This window comes from Cyprinus carpio, chromosome A1 (assembly GCF_018340385.1).
Source record: "Cyprinus carpio isolate SPL01 chromosome A1, ASM1834038v1, whole genome shotgun sequence".
Classification (NCBI taxonomy): domain Eukaryota; kingdom Metazoa; phylum Chordata; class Actinopteri; order Cypriniformes; family Cyprinidae; genus Cyprinus; species Cyprinus carpio.
The window spans coordinates 6,749,395-6,765,156 of NC_056572.1; the positions used below are offsets into that span (position 1 = coordinate 6,749,395).

The 15,762-nt window shown below is 35.4% G+C and overlaps 1 protein-coding gene across 3 annotated transcripts; it reads right to left on the reverse strand.

The window, feature by feature from the left end:
* Positions 1-267: 267 nt before the first annotated feature.
* Positions 268-11,468, reverse strand: LOC109072834 (guanine nucleotide-binding protein subunit alpha-12). Of its 3 annotated transcripts, XM_042729126.1 has the most exons (5): positions 10,981-11,468; positions 6,976-7,040; positions 5,786-5,995; positions 5,311-5,361; positions 268-1,515 (listed from the first exon to the last, which is right to left on the reverse strand). In XM_042729126.1, the coding sequence occupies exons 2-5, from the start codon at positions 7,024-7,026 to the stop codon at positions 955-957; spliced, it is 873 nt and encodes a 290-aa protein (XP_042585060.1). In that variant the 5' UTR covers positions 7,027-7,040; positions 10,981-11,468; the 3' UTR covers positions 268-954. The 3 variants fall into 3 exon arrangements, with proteins under 3 accessions (XP_042585060.1, XP_042585032.1, XP_042584965.1); XM_042729098.1 differs by lacking the exon at positions 6,976-7,040 and having other exon boundaries at positions 11,023-11,468; XM_042729031.1 differs by lacking the exon at positions 6,976-7,040.
* Positions 11,469-15,762: the final 4,294 nt, after the last annotated feature.

Below are 15,762 nucleotides of genomic sequence, written 5' to 3' on the forward strand. Positions count from 1 at the left end.
TGGCTTTCTGTGTTTCCACTATTATACATAAGGGGTCCTATTACACATCTTCTGAAAGAGTGTTGAATCTCCTGATCAAAACAAAGGTGAAGGAGAATTAGAAGCAAAAGTCTGCATATGTAAAATAACAATCATCAAACATTAAAAAGTATTAATAAAACTGACCTACATTCAAGTGTTGATTAAAAAAAAAGAATGCATAAAGCTGAAATAAAACTTTTTTTGTTGTTTTGTGTAAAAGCAGAGGCTCTGTTCTTTATTTTCACATATTGCATGTTCAGATTAGATATTCATACAATAAAATATTCTAGGGGTCATGAAAGTTTTGTGAAAATGATAAAAAAATGCTGGGGGTGGCTGGCGGGGAAAGAGTTCTATATATATATTATAAGGTAATATTTGAATAGTTTAATGACAATAATTAGACAAGTAAATAGATAAAATACTTATTTTTTAGTTGGTGGTTTGTTTTTAAAGTTTTTATTATTATTATTATTATTATTATTATTATTATTTTTATAAAGGGTTGCACAACTCTGCCAGAAACTTTATATTGTGATTAATGATATGACATTTCATCTCATATGAAAATGTCTCACCTTCACACTGGCGTTTTAGGAACCCAATTAAATTGAATATAATAATAATAATAATTAATATTTAGTACGAACTAATTATAAAATGAAGACAAATATATTACTATTGTAAATTACAACTACTGTGAAATACATCTCCATACATCTTAAATTTTAAAAATCTTACATTTCCATATATACAATCCCTCAAGCTTTTATTTTGCTCTTCACTCTGTAACACACAGTGCATCAGACTGTGTACGCAATTTTAGTTTCATTTATAGTAATTTTGCAGCCTCAGTTGTTTATTTCAATTTTCCATTAGATTTAGATAATTGTTAGCTTTTCATCGACTCATTAACCCCCGTTTGGGAAACTCTTACAGCAATTGAGAGTCTTTGAGGATACAGGTAATTATATCAACTTTAATACTCTCAAACACTTTCCGAACATTTTCTGTGTCCACAGCAGTGGTCATGTGATAGAAAATATTCCTGCTGTTATTCCCTTTCCTCTTTTGAAAGCTTTGAACCAAGAATTCCTGCACATCCTCCTGCCTGTGGGGATCACCTTGGAACTCAGGAAAATGCTTCCGGATATCTGAAGTCTGTATTTTTTCCGCCAGCAGGTCCATTTTGTTAAAGAGGAGTATGATGGGGCATTTGAGTAATCCCTTGCTATTGCAAAGGCACTCAAATGTATTCATTGACTGAATCAGGCAGTTGTCCCCACAGAAGATTTTGTCATAATCACTGGATCCAATGATATAGAAAATTGGTGTGTCGATATCAAGATACTTGCCTAATTTTGGCAAAATATAACGCATGACAGAGCCTTTTATTACTGTGAATGGGCTGTCACGGAGCTCAAAATAATGGTCTCCTAAGTTTTCCCGTACTTTACATGCATAAAGAATGTCTTGATTGTATGGCAAGTAGTTCTGCAACGACAGAGAGTATGTCAGTGAGTCAATGAAAAAGTAACCCCCATATGCATAATGTGATGTTTGATTGGTCAGGTGCATAAAAGACCCTTTTCACAGAAAGTAATGCAGAAATGTAAAAAAATTACACTCTAAAAAACTCTGGGTTGTTTTTTCAACCCAAATGCTGGGTTGAGACCGCTGGGTAGGACGTCGGGTTGAAAATTGGTCTTGATCATAACCCAGCGGCGCTGGGTTGGGAACACGGACATGAAAGAGAGCACGCACGACACATTAACATCGGATGACGCCAATGCGAGAAGCCGCCATTTTCTCAGCGGGAAAGAAGCGAGAAGTGAGTGAAAGACATTATGGTGAGTAAAGATTCAAAATGTAAAGTTATCATTCATTGTTTATGTCCGGGAGTATTTTGAGGTTTCATGAAAGGCGGAAGATAATAATTTCATGAAGACAAGATAACTTCATTCTTTTGAGACTGATGTGAGTTATTTTTAGAAAATAAATCTTTCTGTTGTGTCCTGCCTGTTTACTTCACATTTTAATGCAACAACAGTATGATTACATGTTCATATTTTATTTAAATCACTGATGTCCCTTTTTTCATTGTAGAACTCAAACTAACTTTGGAGTTAAGGACACAGAAGCCTGCTTGTGTGAGGAGGAGGTGATTTTCTCAGCTTCTTTGGAAGAGAGGGAAAGACAGTTTAAGGTAAGTGAACTTCATAATTCCATGTTCAGTTTTTTTTATTTATTTATTATTTTTTTTTACTAAGAGTAAAATAATGTTTGTTTTTGTAGATGTTGAAAGCCAGAGACATAGGAGAGCATCATTCTTTTGAGATTTATTACAATTATTTTCAGAAAATAAAATTTTCTGTTGTCTCCTGCCTGTTTACTTCACATTTTGATGCAACAACAATGTGATTACGGGCTCATATTTCATTAAAACCATTGATGTCTGTGTTTTTCATTGCAGAACTCAAACCAACTTTGGAGTTGTCTGATTTGGAGAGTCATCATTCTTGGTCTTCCTTTCTTAAAGGAATATTCACAGAAAAAATCATTTACTTGCCCTCCTGTCATTCCAAACCTATAAGACTTTTGTCTGTCTTTACAACACAAATGAATATATTTTTATTTTTCTCATAATTTTTTGTTAATCCACTGAGAGTCTAGATAATCGGTATTTTCAAGCCTTATAAATACAGAGTTATTGTAAGTAATCCATTCCGATATTTCTATATGAATAAATCTTAAATTATATGATAGCGAACATGTCTGTTCAAAAGAAAATACTGGTCTCCCAGACTAGTAATGGAGGACAAAAATTAAGAGAATATGAAATATATTTATTTGTGTTCCAAAAATTAGCCTTTATTAGCATTATTTATAAACTCTGTAGCTGTTAATGCCATACTTTTCTGCATTTCTTCTTACATGCATGTTACATTTTGACTGTTTTCTCTTGTTTTTAATAAATATTTACCTTTTGATAGTTATTCTTTGTGTGTAAAATTGATTTTAAAATGAACAAGATTTGTATGTTTAATGACTAGCTCGATTTGGGTTCATTTTAGCCTAACAATGTAATAATTTTAAACCATAAAAAAGCAACCCCGCATGCTGGATTAAACACAATAACCTAACTTGTTGGGTTAAAATAACCCAGCATTGGGTTCGTCCCTTTTTGACCCAGTTCTGGGTTGCCAAAATAACCCAAATTGGGTTGTTTTCAACCCAGCAGTTTTTAGAGTGTATGTTTTCTTTCTTTTTTTTTATGTACATATATAATTATACTTATAATATTAATATTATAAGTTTATAATATTAAAGGGGTCATATGACGTTGCTAAAAAGAACATTATTTTGTGTATTTGGTGTAATGCAATGTGTGTACACGGTTTAAGGTTAAAAAAACACATTATTTTCCACATACTGTACATTTTTGTTGCTCCTCTATGCCCCGCCTTTCTGAAACATGTCAATTTTTACATTATCATTCTGAAAAGCACGGTGTGCTCTGATTGGCCAGTTATCTAGTGCATTGTGACTGGCCCAATTCCTCAACCGTGTGACAGAAAAATGTTATGCCCCTTACTAGGTTCAGGAAACTTTCCTTTGTAAAATGCGCTCCATGCACTTGGATATTTTGGTTGAACTGTTCTGGAACAGTGTGGTAAATAAAACTTAACCACTGATTTCTAGTTGTCTCCTCTTTTGGAAGGCCAAACAAAGTAGTTTGGCTTTCTAAATCAAATACACAGTGTCTCCATGACAGCGGCAACAATACTACAGCGAGAATAAAAGTTATGCCTTCTTTCTTTGCTAGGCGTGCACCGATCAAGATCGGCCGATTGTTAATGCGCATCTCGTCAGTAAAGCCGGTTATCTAATCAGCAATAAATTCCATCAGGTATGGAACAGATGTACAGAAAGTACACAAAGCCGTAGTTAACTGACAAGCTGCGCAAATCCACGTTCATTATCAGCGTTTATTTGCGCAGCTTGTCAGTTAACAACGGCTCTGTGTAGTAACAGCTGCTCTATGTGAAATCACGCACCTGATGGAATTTATCGCTGATTAGATAACCGGCTTTACTGACGAGATGCGCATTAACGATCGGCCGATCTTGATGGGCGCACCCCTATTCTTTGCATATACATTTGGGCGGTGTTATGCAATCTTCCCACACAGTGACGTAGACATGTGGGAGCGTGTTTGAACGAGGCGTTTTAGGAAGGCTTGGTTGAGCATTCACTTTTATAAAGAATATCTCTTTGGGTTTGAGACTTTAATATTTGCAACATTACGGATCTTCGGTATGCACAAACAACTTTTAACACTCCAAAGACAAAGGAAAACATGAAATCGCATCATATGACCCCTTTAAGACAAAGAAAAACTACAACTAGACTACAAATACACAGGACTGAAGAACTGAATAGGCTTCAAAATAAAGGACATGACACAGAAAACAAAACAAAAACCATAATATATTTCACTTTTTTTCCAATTAATGGAGGATTTAACTTGAACTCTATTATTCATCTATATTTATTTATCTACCTCATTAAAAAAGCATAGATAAATACAACAGAACAAATATATATAAAGTAAGTAAACAGTGCTTTAGGTTTTTCAGGTCTGTATGCAGTAAGTCACTGTATAAATTAAATATAGAATAATTTTTTTCAAAGCTACAAAAGTTATTTTTTCAAATGCAACGAGTCTATTTCTCTTTGTCTTTTATTGTTTGATTAACATTAAAGACAGAAAGAGGCAGCTCTATTAAGCTGCTGTCACTTTAAGACCTACAGTAATGCACGCCTAATGATCCAATATATTAACACACATCTGATTTCTTTCTCAATTGTTTACGTTTCTCAAATGTCTATGTTTATATAAGATATAACGAAAATTGAGTTCTCTTTAGCGCCTGCCTGTGTTTGAGTGGTTTAAATTTGCATACATATTTAAATTTGCAAGATGTAAAAACACTCTCATCACACTCTATGGTGGTTGAACTGTACAATGATGATTGAACCATGGGAGTGGGTCTGTACAGATCACAGATCAACTACAATCTGTTACATTGGATAGGAACCAAAAATAATATTTGCTATGGGCTCCCATTAAACACTAAAGAAGTTCACCCTGCTGTTGTTTACTTCCACAGTCCAAACTGTGAAAAGGGTCCATATGTGACCATAATAATAGATGTCACTTAAGCAAATATGTGCTAGCATTTCACATCACTTCAGCAAATACTTACGATTCACTCAACTACTCACCAGTTGGCCAATACGATGGATGTTGTTAAAGAAGTACTTTACTGATTCATACTGCATAAAAACAGAAAAGATAAGTGCTTATTTTCATAGCGTTCCCTCATGCACTCATTGAAAGTATGCTGAGTCCTAATTGTGAAGTGTCAACAGAATATTACAAAATACTCTATCATTCACTCACACTTATGTTGTTCTAAACCTGCATGTTTTCTTTATTTTATTGAGCACACAAAAATTGACAATAGGTAGAATATTGACTTAAACAGTATTGACCAGGCATTGTCAAGCTCCAAAAGCAGCATTTTAATAGTTCATATGAAATGAGGGCTTTATCTATTGTAGCTCCCAAATCTCATCGATTTTTGTTCAGTCTATGCAGTGTATATATTTTACATTGTCAGTGTATATTGGTTGTATGGAAAAGAGCAGCAGAATGTTAAAGATGGTTGTGTATAGATATGCACAGTTAAACACATACCAATTTAAAGTTGCTCCTCCTGCGATGAGCTTCTTGAATCCCAGAATCCTTCCAGAGAGAATCAATAGCTTCAACATAAGGTTGAAATGTACAGGGCTCCAACGTTACACGCCAGTCCAAAGACTCAAATAACATTTCATGCATCTCATTGGTGGAGTTATGCAAAGGAATGCCCAGTTTCTTTCTTTCTTGAACCAACACTCCCATACCCTATAAAACAAAAGAAAGAAAAATGTCAGAAAAAGGATGTTCAGTTCAGTTTATTATAATGTAAAATGTACTTAATGATACTTTGATTATCTCAGATGGTAATAGAGTGGGGAAACTATGACGTCACTTTGTATGCGGATCGGCTGTTAGCAACGCATTGGTTCCCTCGACAAAAGGTCAGTGGGATTCTTCCATAGGCTTTTGGATTATCGCAAAAAATAAGCTCTGTGTTCAATCATAGTTCATGAAACTTACAAGTTTTGTCCATCAAGATAATCTTCACAAAATAATATAATTTTTATGCCTAAATAAAAGTGCCAGAACTTAAAAGCTACACCTCCACGGTCGCTTGCCTTCAACATCAGCACCACCATGCTTCCCACAACTTTTCCAACTTATTTTTAACACGTGAAAAGGATTGACTCTACATATGAATTTTAATCCACGCTACATGTAAACTGGAATAAATACAAAACTAGAGCCAAACTAAACTGAAATGAGACATTAGTAATAAATTGTATAGTGAATAAATGAAATAATCACAACTAAAGGACATATAAAAGCACGTATTTCTGTACATTTCGAAACAAGGTGCATTAAAAGTGAATAAATCTTTGATTAATATGAATATTTTAATTAAAAACGTGTCTCCACGTATTTTTCAGTAATATTCTTTTGTATTTTATTTATTTTATTATATTAGATTGAGGTAGTTTTTGTGTTTTTTGATATTTTACTTATTTTAGTGAATAAAGTACCACATTTCAGCTATTGTTTTGTTAGGATGGGTACACAAAATGTTATTTTATCCTTGCTTCTAGAAAATCCTCAGTCTATATGTTTTCTAACAGCTGCTTGTGGCCGTAAACATTGCATTTTAACGTGGCTTTAAGCACTATGCATTGTTAAAGTTTCACTTTCACCGTGACTAAGCTGGTAAATTAGGTGTTTGTTTACAGGGAATAAACATTTGAGTTTACCTTATGGTCCGAACCCAGAGTCTCCCAATCAGGAAGCGATAAAATGAGCATCTTCCGTCTGGAGACTTGTGTTGCATTTAGGGGCAAAGCAAAAAAAACATAGTCGAACAACAATATAAAATGCGGTAAACTATTAATTGGTTATTCTACAATTAATTGTAGTATATAATATATTACAACTGAAAAATACTATAAATTGATGAAACTGTTCGGCACGAGTACGTTTAATGTCTCCGACAGCGTCTGTAGTGAGTTTTGGCAACTTTGTTAGCAACGTTTTTTTTATGAGACAGTGTCTGTTGTGAAATTTTGAAGATTTTTTAAGAAACGTAACAGTTTATGTCGTAGAATAAAACGTGAACGTACCTTGAGTTTGTGTGAACCACGGACCTTATTTTAGGGGATTTAACCAAACTACCATTCAAAAAACCCATTGACTCTGATGGACCCTTTTCACAAGACTGTGATGAAACACGGTTAATCCTCTAAAGTTTTTCATATTTGTATTTTTTTTTAAATGTATGTACATTTATAACACTATTCTTTGTCTTTTATCACCTTTGCATCAAATTACAAAAAAAAAAAAAAAAAACAGTTGACGCCAATGCGAGGGTGTTTCTAATGCGGCATCTATGGGAGGAACCGTATATTTGACATCGTTCTCTCTTCTGACTGCTGTTATCAGTCTCTCTCAAATTTTTTTCTTTAATTGAAAGTCACGAAAACATTATCGTGGAGTTTTTCTTTTGCTATTGAGCAAATGGGAATGCAAAAAAATATATTTGTGGTACTCTCCATAGACAGTAAAAGAAATGGACACAGCGACCCCGTTGGATTCAACGGAGCCAAGTGAAGTTAATTAGAAGCACGCACTTCCTGGGGGTCGAGCGTACTGCGCAGACTCAAACTCAGCTTGATGACGTAAATGTCACGTGTGCAACCTGTCTGACAATTGTAAGTCTTCTAATCGCTGCGCCAAGAGAAATCTGAATCACCCACCAAATCTTGCAGACGTTGTTGATTAATTTTGTCCCGTTGCTTTTATGGACTCTCTATGGGCTTCTCCCTTGACTTCATGCCTCCACGTCCCTCCGATAGCCTCATAGACAGTAAAAGATTGCCTGCGAGCTTCTCCTCCTGTCCATATGGTAATTTCTCTACTGTGCGACAGAGAGTCGCAGGTTATGACGCAATCGTTAGCCTATTTTTACAAAAACTGCTTCTACAGGGCCATAACGTAAGATACAAGGTAATGGGGCCTTTTATTCATTTTCGTGTTTCTTTAGAAATAATGAATGGACAAATGGAGTCTTTAAACGCCTCAGATGTAAAGTTATTCGCTGTCAAAGTGACGCCAAAATGAATGGGAGTCAATGGAATGCTAACAGCAGGTGGGGGTCCGCTAGCCAATGGCGGCGCCCAGGGATGCTTCAATAAAATATGAAACCCTGCCCTCCTGGTACTCTCCCATTCACTGCTTTTCAAGTTAACCCAACTATGCCGACTTCCGCTGCCGAGAAACCTGGAAATGTGAAAAGGGTCCATAGGGTCTGGGACATAGATATATAAATACGTAGATGCCTCATTAGCGACTGTTTCTATGGGCCACTATACATAAGTGGGAAGTCGTGGCCTAATGGTTAGAGAGTCGGACTCCCAATCGAAGGGTTGTGAGTTCGAGTCTCGGGCCGGCAGGAATTGTGGGTGGGGGGAGTGCATGTACAGTTCTCTCTCCACCTTCAATACCATGACTTAGGTGCCCTTGAGCAAGGCATCGAACCCCCAACTGCTCCCCGGGCGCCGCAGCATAAAATGGCTGCCCACTGCTCCGGGTGTGTGTTCACAGTGTGTGTGTGTGTGTGTTCACTGCTCTGTGTGTGTGCACTTCGGATGGGTTAAATGCAGAGCACGAATTCTGAGTATGGGTCACCATACTTGGCTGAATGTCACGTCACTTTCACTTTCACATAAGCTGTCCGCCATATTGTAACGGTCAACTTGACGTCATTCATCATAGTAATCACTGAATATTTGAGAACGGCTCAACGGCTCTGTGAGAACCTACAGTATGGTGAATGACGTCAAGTTGACCAGTTTAAGATGGTGGCCGCATCAACATGCCTGAAGCCGATGAATGGGACATCACATATCTATGGTCTGGGTCGATGGAACAGGAAGTGCTAAAATGATAATATCACTTCCAGGTTTTTGCTTACAAAGTGACATCATAGTTCCACACTCTATAGCTTGTAGATTTAAACCATATTATTACCATATTCAAGTGGTATTGCATCATTGAATTACCATGGTATTGGTACATTTACATTTAATCATTTAGCAGTCATGACTTTTTATCCAAAGTGACTTACAGCACAACTGTATCGTCTGCCAGCTGAGGTGGGGTATCTTTAATGAAGCATGTGTGATTTAAATTAATGTTCTCTTTCAAACTACCCCCCAAATGTCAATGAATCAGTGAACGCGCCATTTGTTGAATGGAACCAAAATGTGTATGTGTCTGGTAAATGAAAAGACAAAATTATTACACACGGACAGGGCCGTTCAAGCCCTACAGTAGAGTCATGACTTGTCCAATTACCCACACTTGCGGCCTTGGCCACTTGAGAGCGCATGCATGTGACAGGAAGTAAGTGCGCAAGACTGTCCAGATTTTAAAAAGCTATAGCGCAGTGCCCTTACTGCACACTAAATCCACATCTCGAATCCGCTCCGGAGCGGTATTCAAGGCTTGTGTATCCCATCATGCATCATGTTGTGGAAATAAATCGTAAGAATTTTTTTCAAGATTGCGAGAGGTAACGGAGGCCTTTCCAATGTTATTTCAATTAGATATTAGCTACATATAATTTGGCAGTAAAACAAAGTGCTACACATTTTATTGGTGCAAAGGTGAGTAGCCTATATTTATTTTGTGCATCATTTGCAACTGCTTTTTATCACTTAATTAGAAGCACCAGAAATTAAAGTGTGTCCCATCAGGTAATGAAAAGTTGTACACACACTTGTGGTCTTCATCCTCAATTGAACACTTGGGCCCTGTCCCAAATGGCGCACTTCATGTGGACTTTCGGTCTCGTAGACTTAAATTGCGCGTGCTCGCCGATTTTACGAGTCCATAGAGCATCCCATTCAGCACTTTAACGCTCTGAAGTGTGCTCAGCAGCGCCCCCTTTGTACCCTTGAAGCGGTCTTCCACGAAGCCCGCGTAGATGCAGGCTCCGCACACTTTAACTACCCAGGAATCCTTGCGAAATGCCAATCAGACAATGGATGGGAGGAGATTTCGCTCAAGAGCAATTAATGACATGGCTGAGAAGAAAATATTTAAGTGTAGGTATCATTACGGTTTTTATGACCTAGGTGTACATTTTACCAGTTGTTACATACAGTTTATACAAACATTATGGTCATCGACCAGTGGTTGATATCTCAAACATAATAATAGCGCGTTGAATAATACAATCCAGATCGCATTATGATTCATTAAATATTATAGTGAGCGCAAAAATATGATTTCTCTGCATGACAAGCCATCTCGCAAACACAATGGTAAAAACAACAACAACAATAGGGAGCATATTCCCCGAACCTGCAGCTCCTGTCAAAAAACAAACAGACCGTTATTTCCAGCGTGACGATCGAGTCTGTCCCAAAAATACCTCTCAATGCGTCCTCGTGGACTCGCGCCGAGGGCACTATAGGTCTGCACTACATGACGTCACCAAAGTGTGGACTCTGAGGAAGTCCACAAGTCCGGAGTGTGCCATTTGGGACAGGGCGTTGGGCCAAATACAGGAAATAAGTCATGTAAGTAGTCAAGTGATCAAGTGCAAAGACCGCAAGTGTGGGTATTTGGACAAGGCACAAGTTGCTCTGAAGTGAACCTACTTTCATTCAAAAACGAACAATTATCGATTTATTTATTTTTAGTCAAATCCCGCGTAAAGCACCTTTAAGGTTCCATCTATTCACTTAATAACTCACCTGGATGATATTGTCGTAAATTACTTCTCTGAATTCAAGCACCTCTTTATGGTTGTACTCTTTTCCGTTAATGAGACGCATTTGTTTGAGGAAAGTTGATATTCCGCCTCTGTCTGACCCTTCCAGAGTGATAACCACCGGCGGCATACGCCGGTCTCGTTTTAGCATGGCATCAATCTCACGGCTCCTGCGCCGCGCATCCGATGTGTCCGGTAGAAAGCACTGACTCAGTTTGTATAGCGACATGTTTCGGTAAATTTCCTCCTTGGCGTCAAAAAGCGCAAACATCTTTTTTTTTTTCTCCCAGTGTGTAGGCCTACTTTCGTTTTCAGTTTACTCGCAGCAGGATCCGGGTCGTAACCAGCTATGAGCTCACCGAGGTCCGGTGTTGTGTAATATTCGGTTCTTGTGAAAAACTGTTTCCGTGGATGGAGTTTACTTGAATATTCTTTAGTTCCCTTGTTGTGGGCGTGTCCTTAAAACACCGCGCAGACCCTTGTTGTGGGCGTGTCCTTATGGAACTGATGGAAATGAGATCGCTACTTGTTTAATGGATTATTTTGAACAGGCAATGAAGTGTCAATGTTATACATTAATTAGCATTAAAGTCATAAAAATACCATAATATGTTTGCAGATATTTAAGAAACATGCTAAGTTAACATACTTGTTTATCTGAAAAACAATGCTACCGTCAGTTATTCTACTTTGAAAATGTGCGTTCCGGAATGGTTTGTGAAACCCGCCCACTGCCAGTTTACCCAATTTTATCTCGGCAACCCCGGGTTGCCAGTTGACGGAAAACACAGCGGATTTTATTTCTTCATCGTCAAGTGCGCTCGTTCCTGTTTGTGTCGTCAATCTGGCAACCTTGCGTGTGCGTCAAGTCTGCGGAGGAGGGGCCGGGTGAAAAAAAAACTCTCAAATAGTTTGCATTTGGACTGCAATACCTACTTCAACCATTCGGTGTCAGTCCTACATACAGCACATTCAAGTGCAACAAATGCATATATTTTTTTTTTATTATTACTATTATATTATTTATATTATTATGCAATAGAAGAACCACAAATACAATTACAAAGACAAAGTAAGAACAAAAGACAATGAGGGTTACAAACAATACTCCAAAGCATACTATGTTAGCTTATAAGACTTACACCATGAAAGAGTCTTACATGCAATAGAATTATTAAAGTTTCTTAAAGAGTTTACATACACATCAAATCTTTCCTGAAAATAAAAAGTAGGGAGTTTTCTTTGAAAATGTACACTTCCATGATATAGCAACAGATTTATAATAAACTTACAGTGAGAAGGGTCTAAATTCAAAGAATAACCAAAAGACACAATTTTGGGGTTATACAAAAGTTTGGATATATTGGATATAATTTTTTTTTTTTTAACAAAATTGGAAAATTCAACCCAGAACACTTTACAGTAAGCACAATCCCAAAACAAATGATTGATCGTTTCTTTATACTGAAGGCAAAAGGAGCAATTGGGGGAAATACTATTGTTAAATTTAGCAAGATTTATTTTTATATCTAATATTTTTATTATTCTAAATAAGGTAGCTATGTGGAGAAAAATGCTAATTGTGTATAAGTGACCAACTTATTAAAGCCTGTTTATGAAAACAAGATAAAGTTAAAGGTATTTTAGAGATGTCAAAGAAATAATGCATAGTTTGTGTAATATGATAAATTGCCTGTTACGTTTTGCTTGATTGATTACAGGCACATAGCAAAACAATCAATAAGCCAATAACCTATCTTACCTAATATAGTTTTTACTCTTTGGTGTGTTTAGCTTTTTATTTCATTTGTGGGGCTTCATTTTTAATACTTTGAATTGGTTAGCCTGCCTAGTTGTCCTTGGAAACTAGTACAGTTTTTATACAACTATGCCTGAAACAAACCACTACAGATGTAGCCGATCTGTGGCCTAATAAAATTGGTGTGAGCATCCTGTGTCATTCTTTCTTTAATCTTTTTTTTTTTTTTTTTTTTTGAAATAGCCAGTTTTTACCAGCCTCCACAGCCTTCAGTATCTTTATTTATTTATTTATATTAATTATTATGTATATTTGTTATTATTGTAAAGCTAAATGCACATTTACTTCTGTCACATATTTTCTCCTACTACTACTACTACTACTACTATTATTATTATTATTATTATTATTATTATTATTATTATATTTTTATTTTTTTTTTAAAATTTAAAATTTTTATATTAAAGACTGTTTGGGAATCACCAATTTTTAATAAAAGTACTAATAGATTATAAATTATACCCAAAAATGACAATTCTTTCATCATTTTATATAAAAAACTACTCAACTAATTCTATAAAAATATTATAGAACTACTGATATTTTGCATAGAATACATTGTTAAACAATACTATTGTACACACAACCAACAGTTTTTATTACCACTGTTCTTATGTTGCTGCTTTTCATAATATACATTGCACTCCTATTTATATTCTGTACATACTCTGCTTAATTTTATATATAGCAACTCCACTGTACATACTGTAAATTATAGCTTCACTTACTCTGCACTTATCTGTATATAAAACACTATATTCTTGCACTTCTGGTTAGATGCTAACTGCATTTCATTAGCTCTGCACTTGTACTCTGCATAATGAAAATAAAGTTTAATCTAATCTAATCTAATTTAATCACCCATTTGAAACCAGTATGAGCAAAAAAAAAAAAAAAAAAAAAAAAAGACTTTTTTTAAGTATCTTCTACAGAAGGAGTCATACAACATTGAAACAACATGAGAGTGAGTTAATTCTTATATTTAAACAAACTGTATTTAAAATGGACTAACAAAGTATGTCATATAAGCATAGCATATCATATTTTTCTTTATTGTATTTAGTTAACAGTCAAATACAGGGTTTAACAGTTTAGAGAATCTGAAAAAGAACTACTAAAAATAAATACTATAATAATAAATATCATATGTAAGCATACATTGTGTCTGTTTGAAAAACAACCTCATCATGTCATATGTTTAAGAATGGTGTGTGAAAACATCTAAAATTTCATGATCCATTGTGTTAATATAATGTTTAACATTTGAGCGTCTTTTTCAAAATTGTTTTTCACATTTTACAACTATTACATACAATGAAACCCAAATGTTTTTTGTCAGCCAAACTCTGTTTTCTTCTGTCTCCTACCGAGATTAATATCCTCTGAGATATTAGTTAATATTTCAATAATTTAACAGCACACTTTAATGTTCACATTTCTCTGATGTGGGTTAATAGTAACATGACATGGTTAACAAATAACATGTTATCTTTTTAGTAAGTGTTTCATTTTCACTGTTTAAAATTATACTCAAAAATTATATTGTATAGATCACATAAATATTAGTTACATTCATTAAATGTTACTATGACAGAAGTACAGAAGACAGATTACAGAAGCAATTGCTTTATGAATATAACTCAAATAGAAAAGACGTGTGAAAGTATGCATGTGGAATTAAGCAATGCAAAATTAAGTGAGTGTCTGAGATATTTATTGTATGGAAGTAAAATAATGACAAATGTCTTTGCAACAAAAAAGCATGTTGAATTACACTAATTAAAAAATAATGCATTGCATTAATAGTGCTAGCATTTTAATGCCTTGTATTTTCAGGGCTTGCATTTTTAAGGGGCTGAAATCCAACATAGTTGTGTATTTAAACAACATCTCAGTTCAAAACATTTCACACACACTTTCATGATTACAAATGTAATTATTCATATTCACCTTCCAGAGTTCACTTCCAAAATATTCAATCTGTTTAAAAATACGATGTATAATATTCAACAGGCAGTTTTCGTTCCATTTTATTTCACTTTACAAATTCGTTCCAAACCCGTAGAAGCTTTGTTCACCTTCAGAACACATTTTAAGATATTTTGGATGAAAACCAGGAGGCTTGTGACTGTCCCATTGACTGCCAAGTAAATTACACGGTCAAGCAGAGATGTTCACAAGTCTTTAACTTGGAATCTGAGTCAAGTCTGAAGTCTTTATCCTGAAGTCCGAGTCAAGTCTGAAGTCTTAGTTGCTGGAGTCTGAGTCAAGTCTTGAGTCTTTAGTCATGAGTCCGAGTGATGTCTCAAGTCATTAAATGGCTTGCTAAAAAGTCCCATTCAGAAACCTCATGTATTGAAATCTTCCTATTTACAAAGGTTTTTTATAGGCTGTACTATAGGTTAGGTTAGGTTAGGTTAGGTATACTTTATTGTCCCAATGGGAAATTTGTTTTAGGCTCACGAATACAACCACTGCATTGACAAAAAATATAAAACACATAACATAATAATAAAGAAGAAAAATACACAATTAGAAGAAGAAGAAGAAAAAAAAAACCTTACACAAATACCAAACTTAGAATAATAATTTCTACTTGATATTATTTAATAACTTAACAGCTGAAGGAATGAATGAGTTCTTGAAACTGTTTAGTCTACAGCTAGGCATTCGTAATCTTCTCCCTGATGGCAACAATTCAAACTCAGAATACAGGGTATGTGTTGTATCATACAGAATCTTATTTGCCTCCCTCAGTATAGATCTTTCATATAGGGTCTGGAGATAAAAAGGTTCTGTTCTGCCCATGATCTTCATGGCTGTTTTAATAAGATGTCCAAGCCTAGATTTCAGATGTACTGATAAATTACCGTACCAAAGATGTATTCCGTATATGATCACATTCTCCAATACAGCCTGGTAAAACATCATCATAATCTTACTACT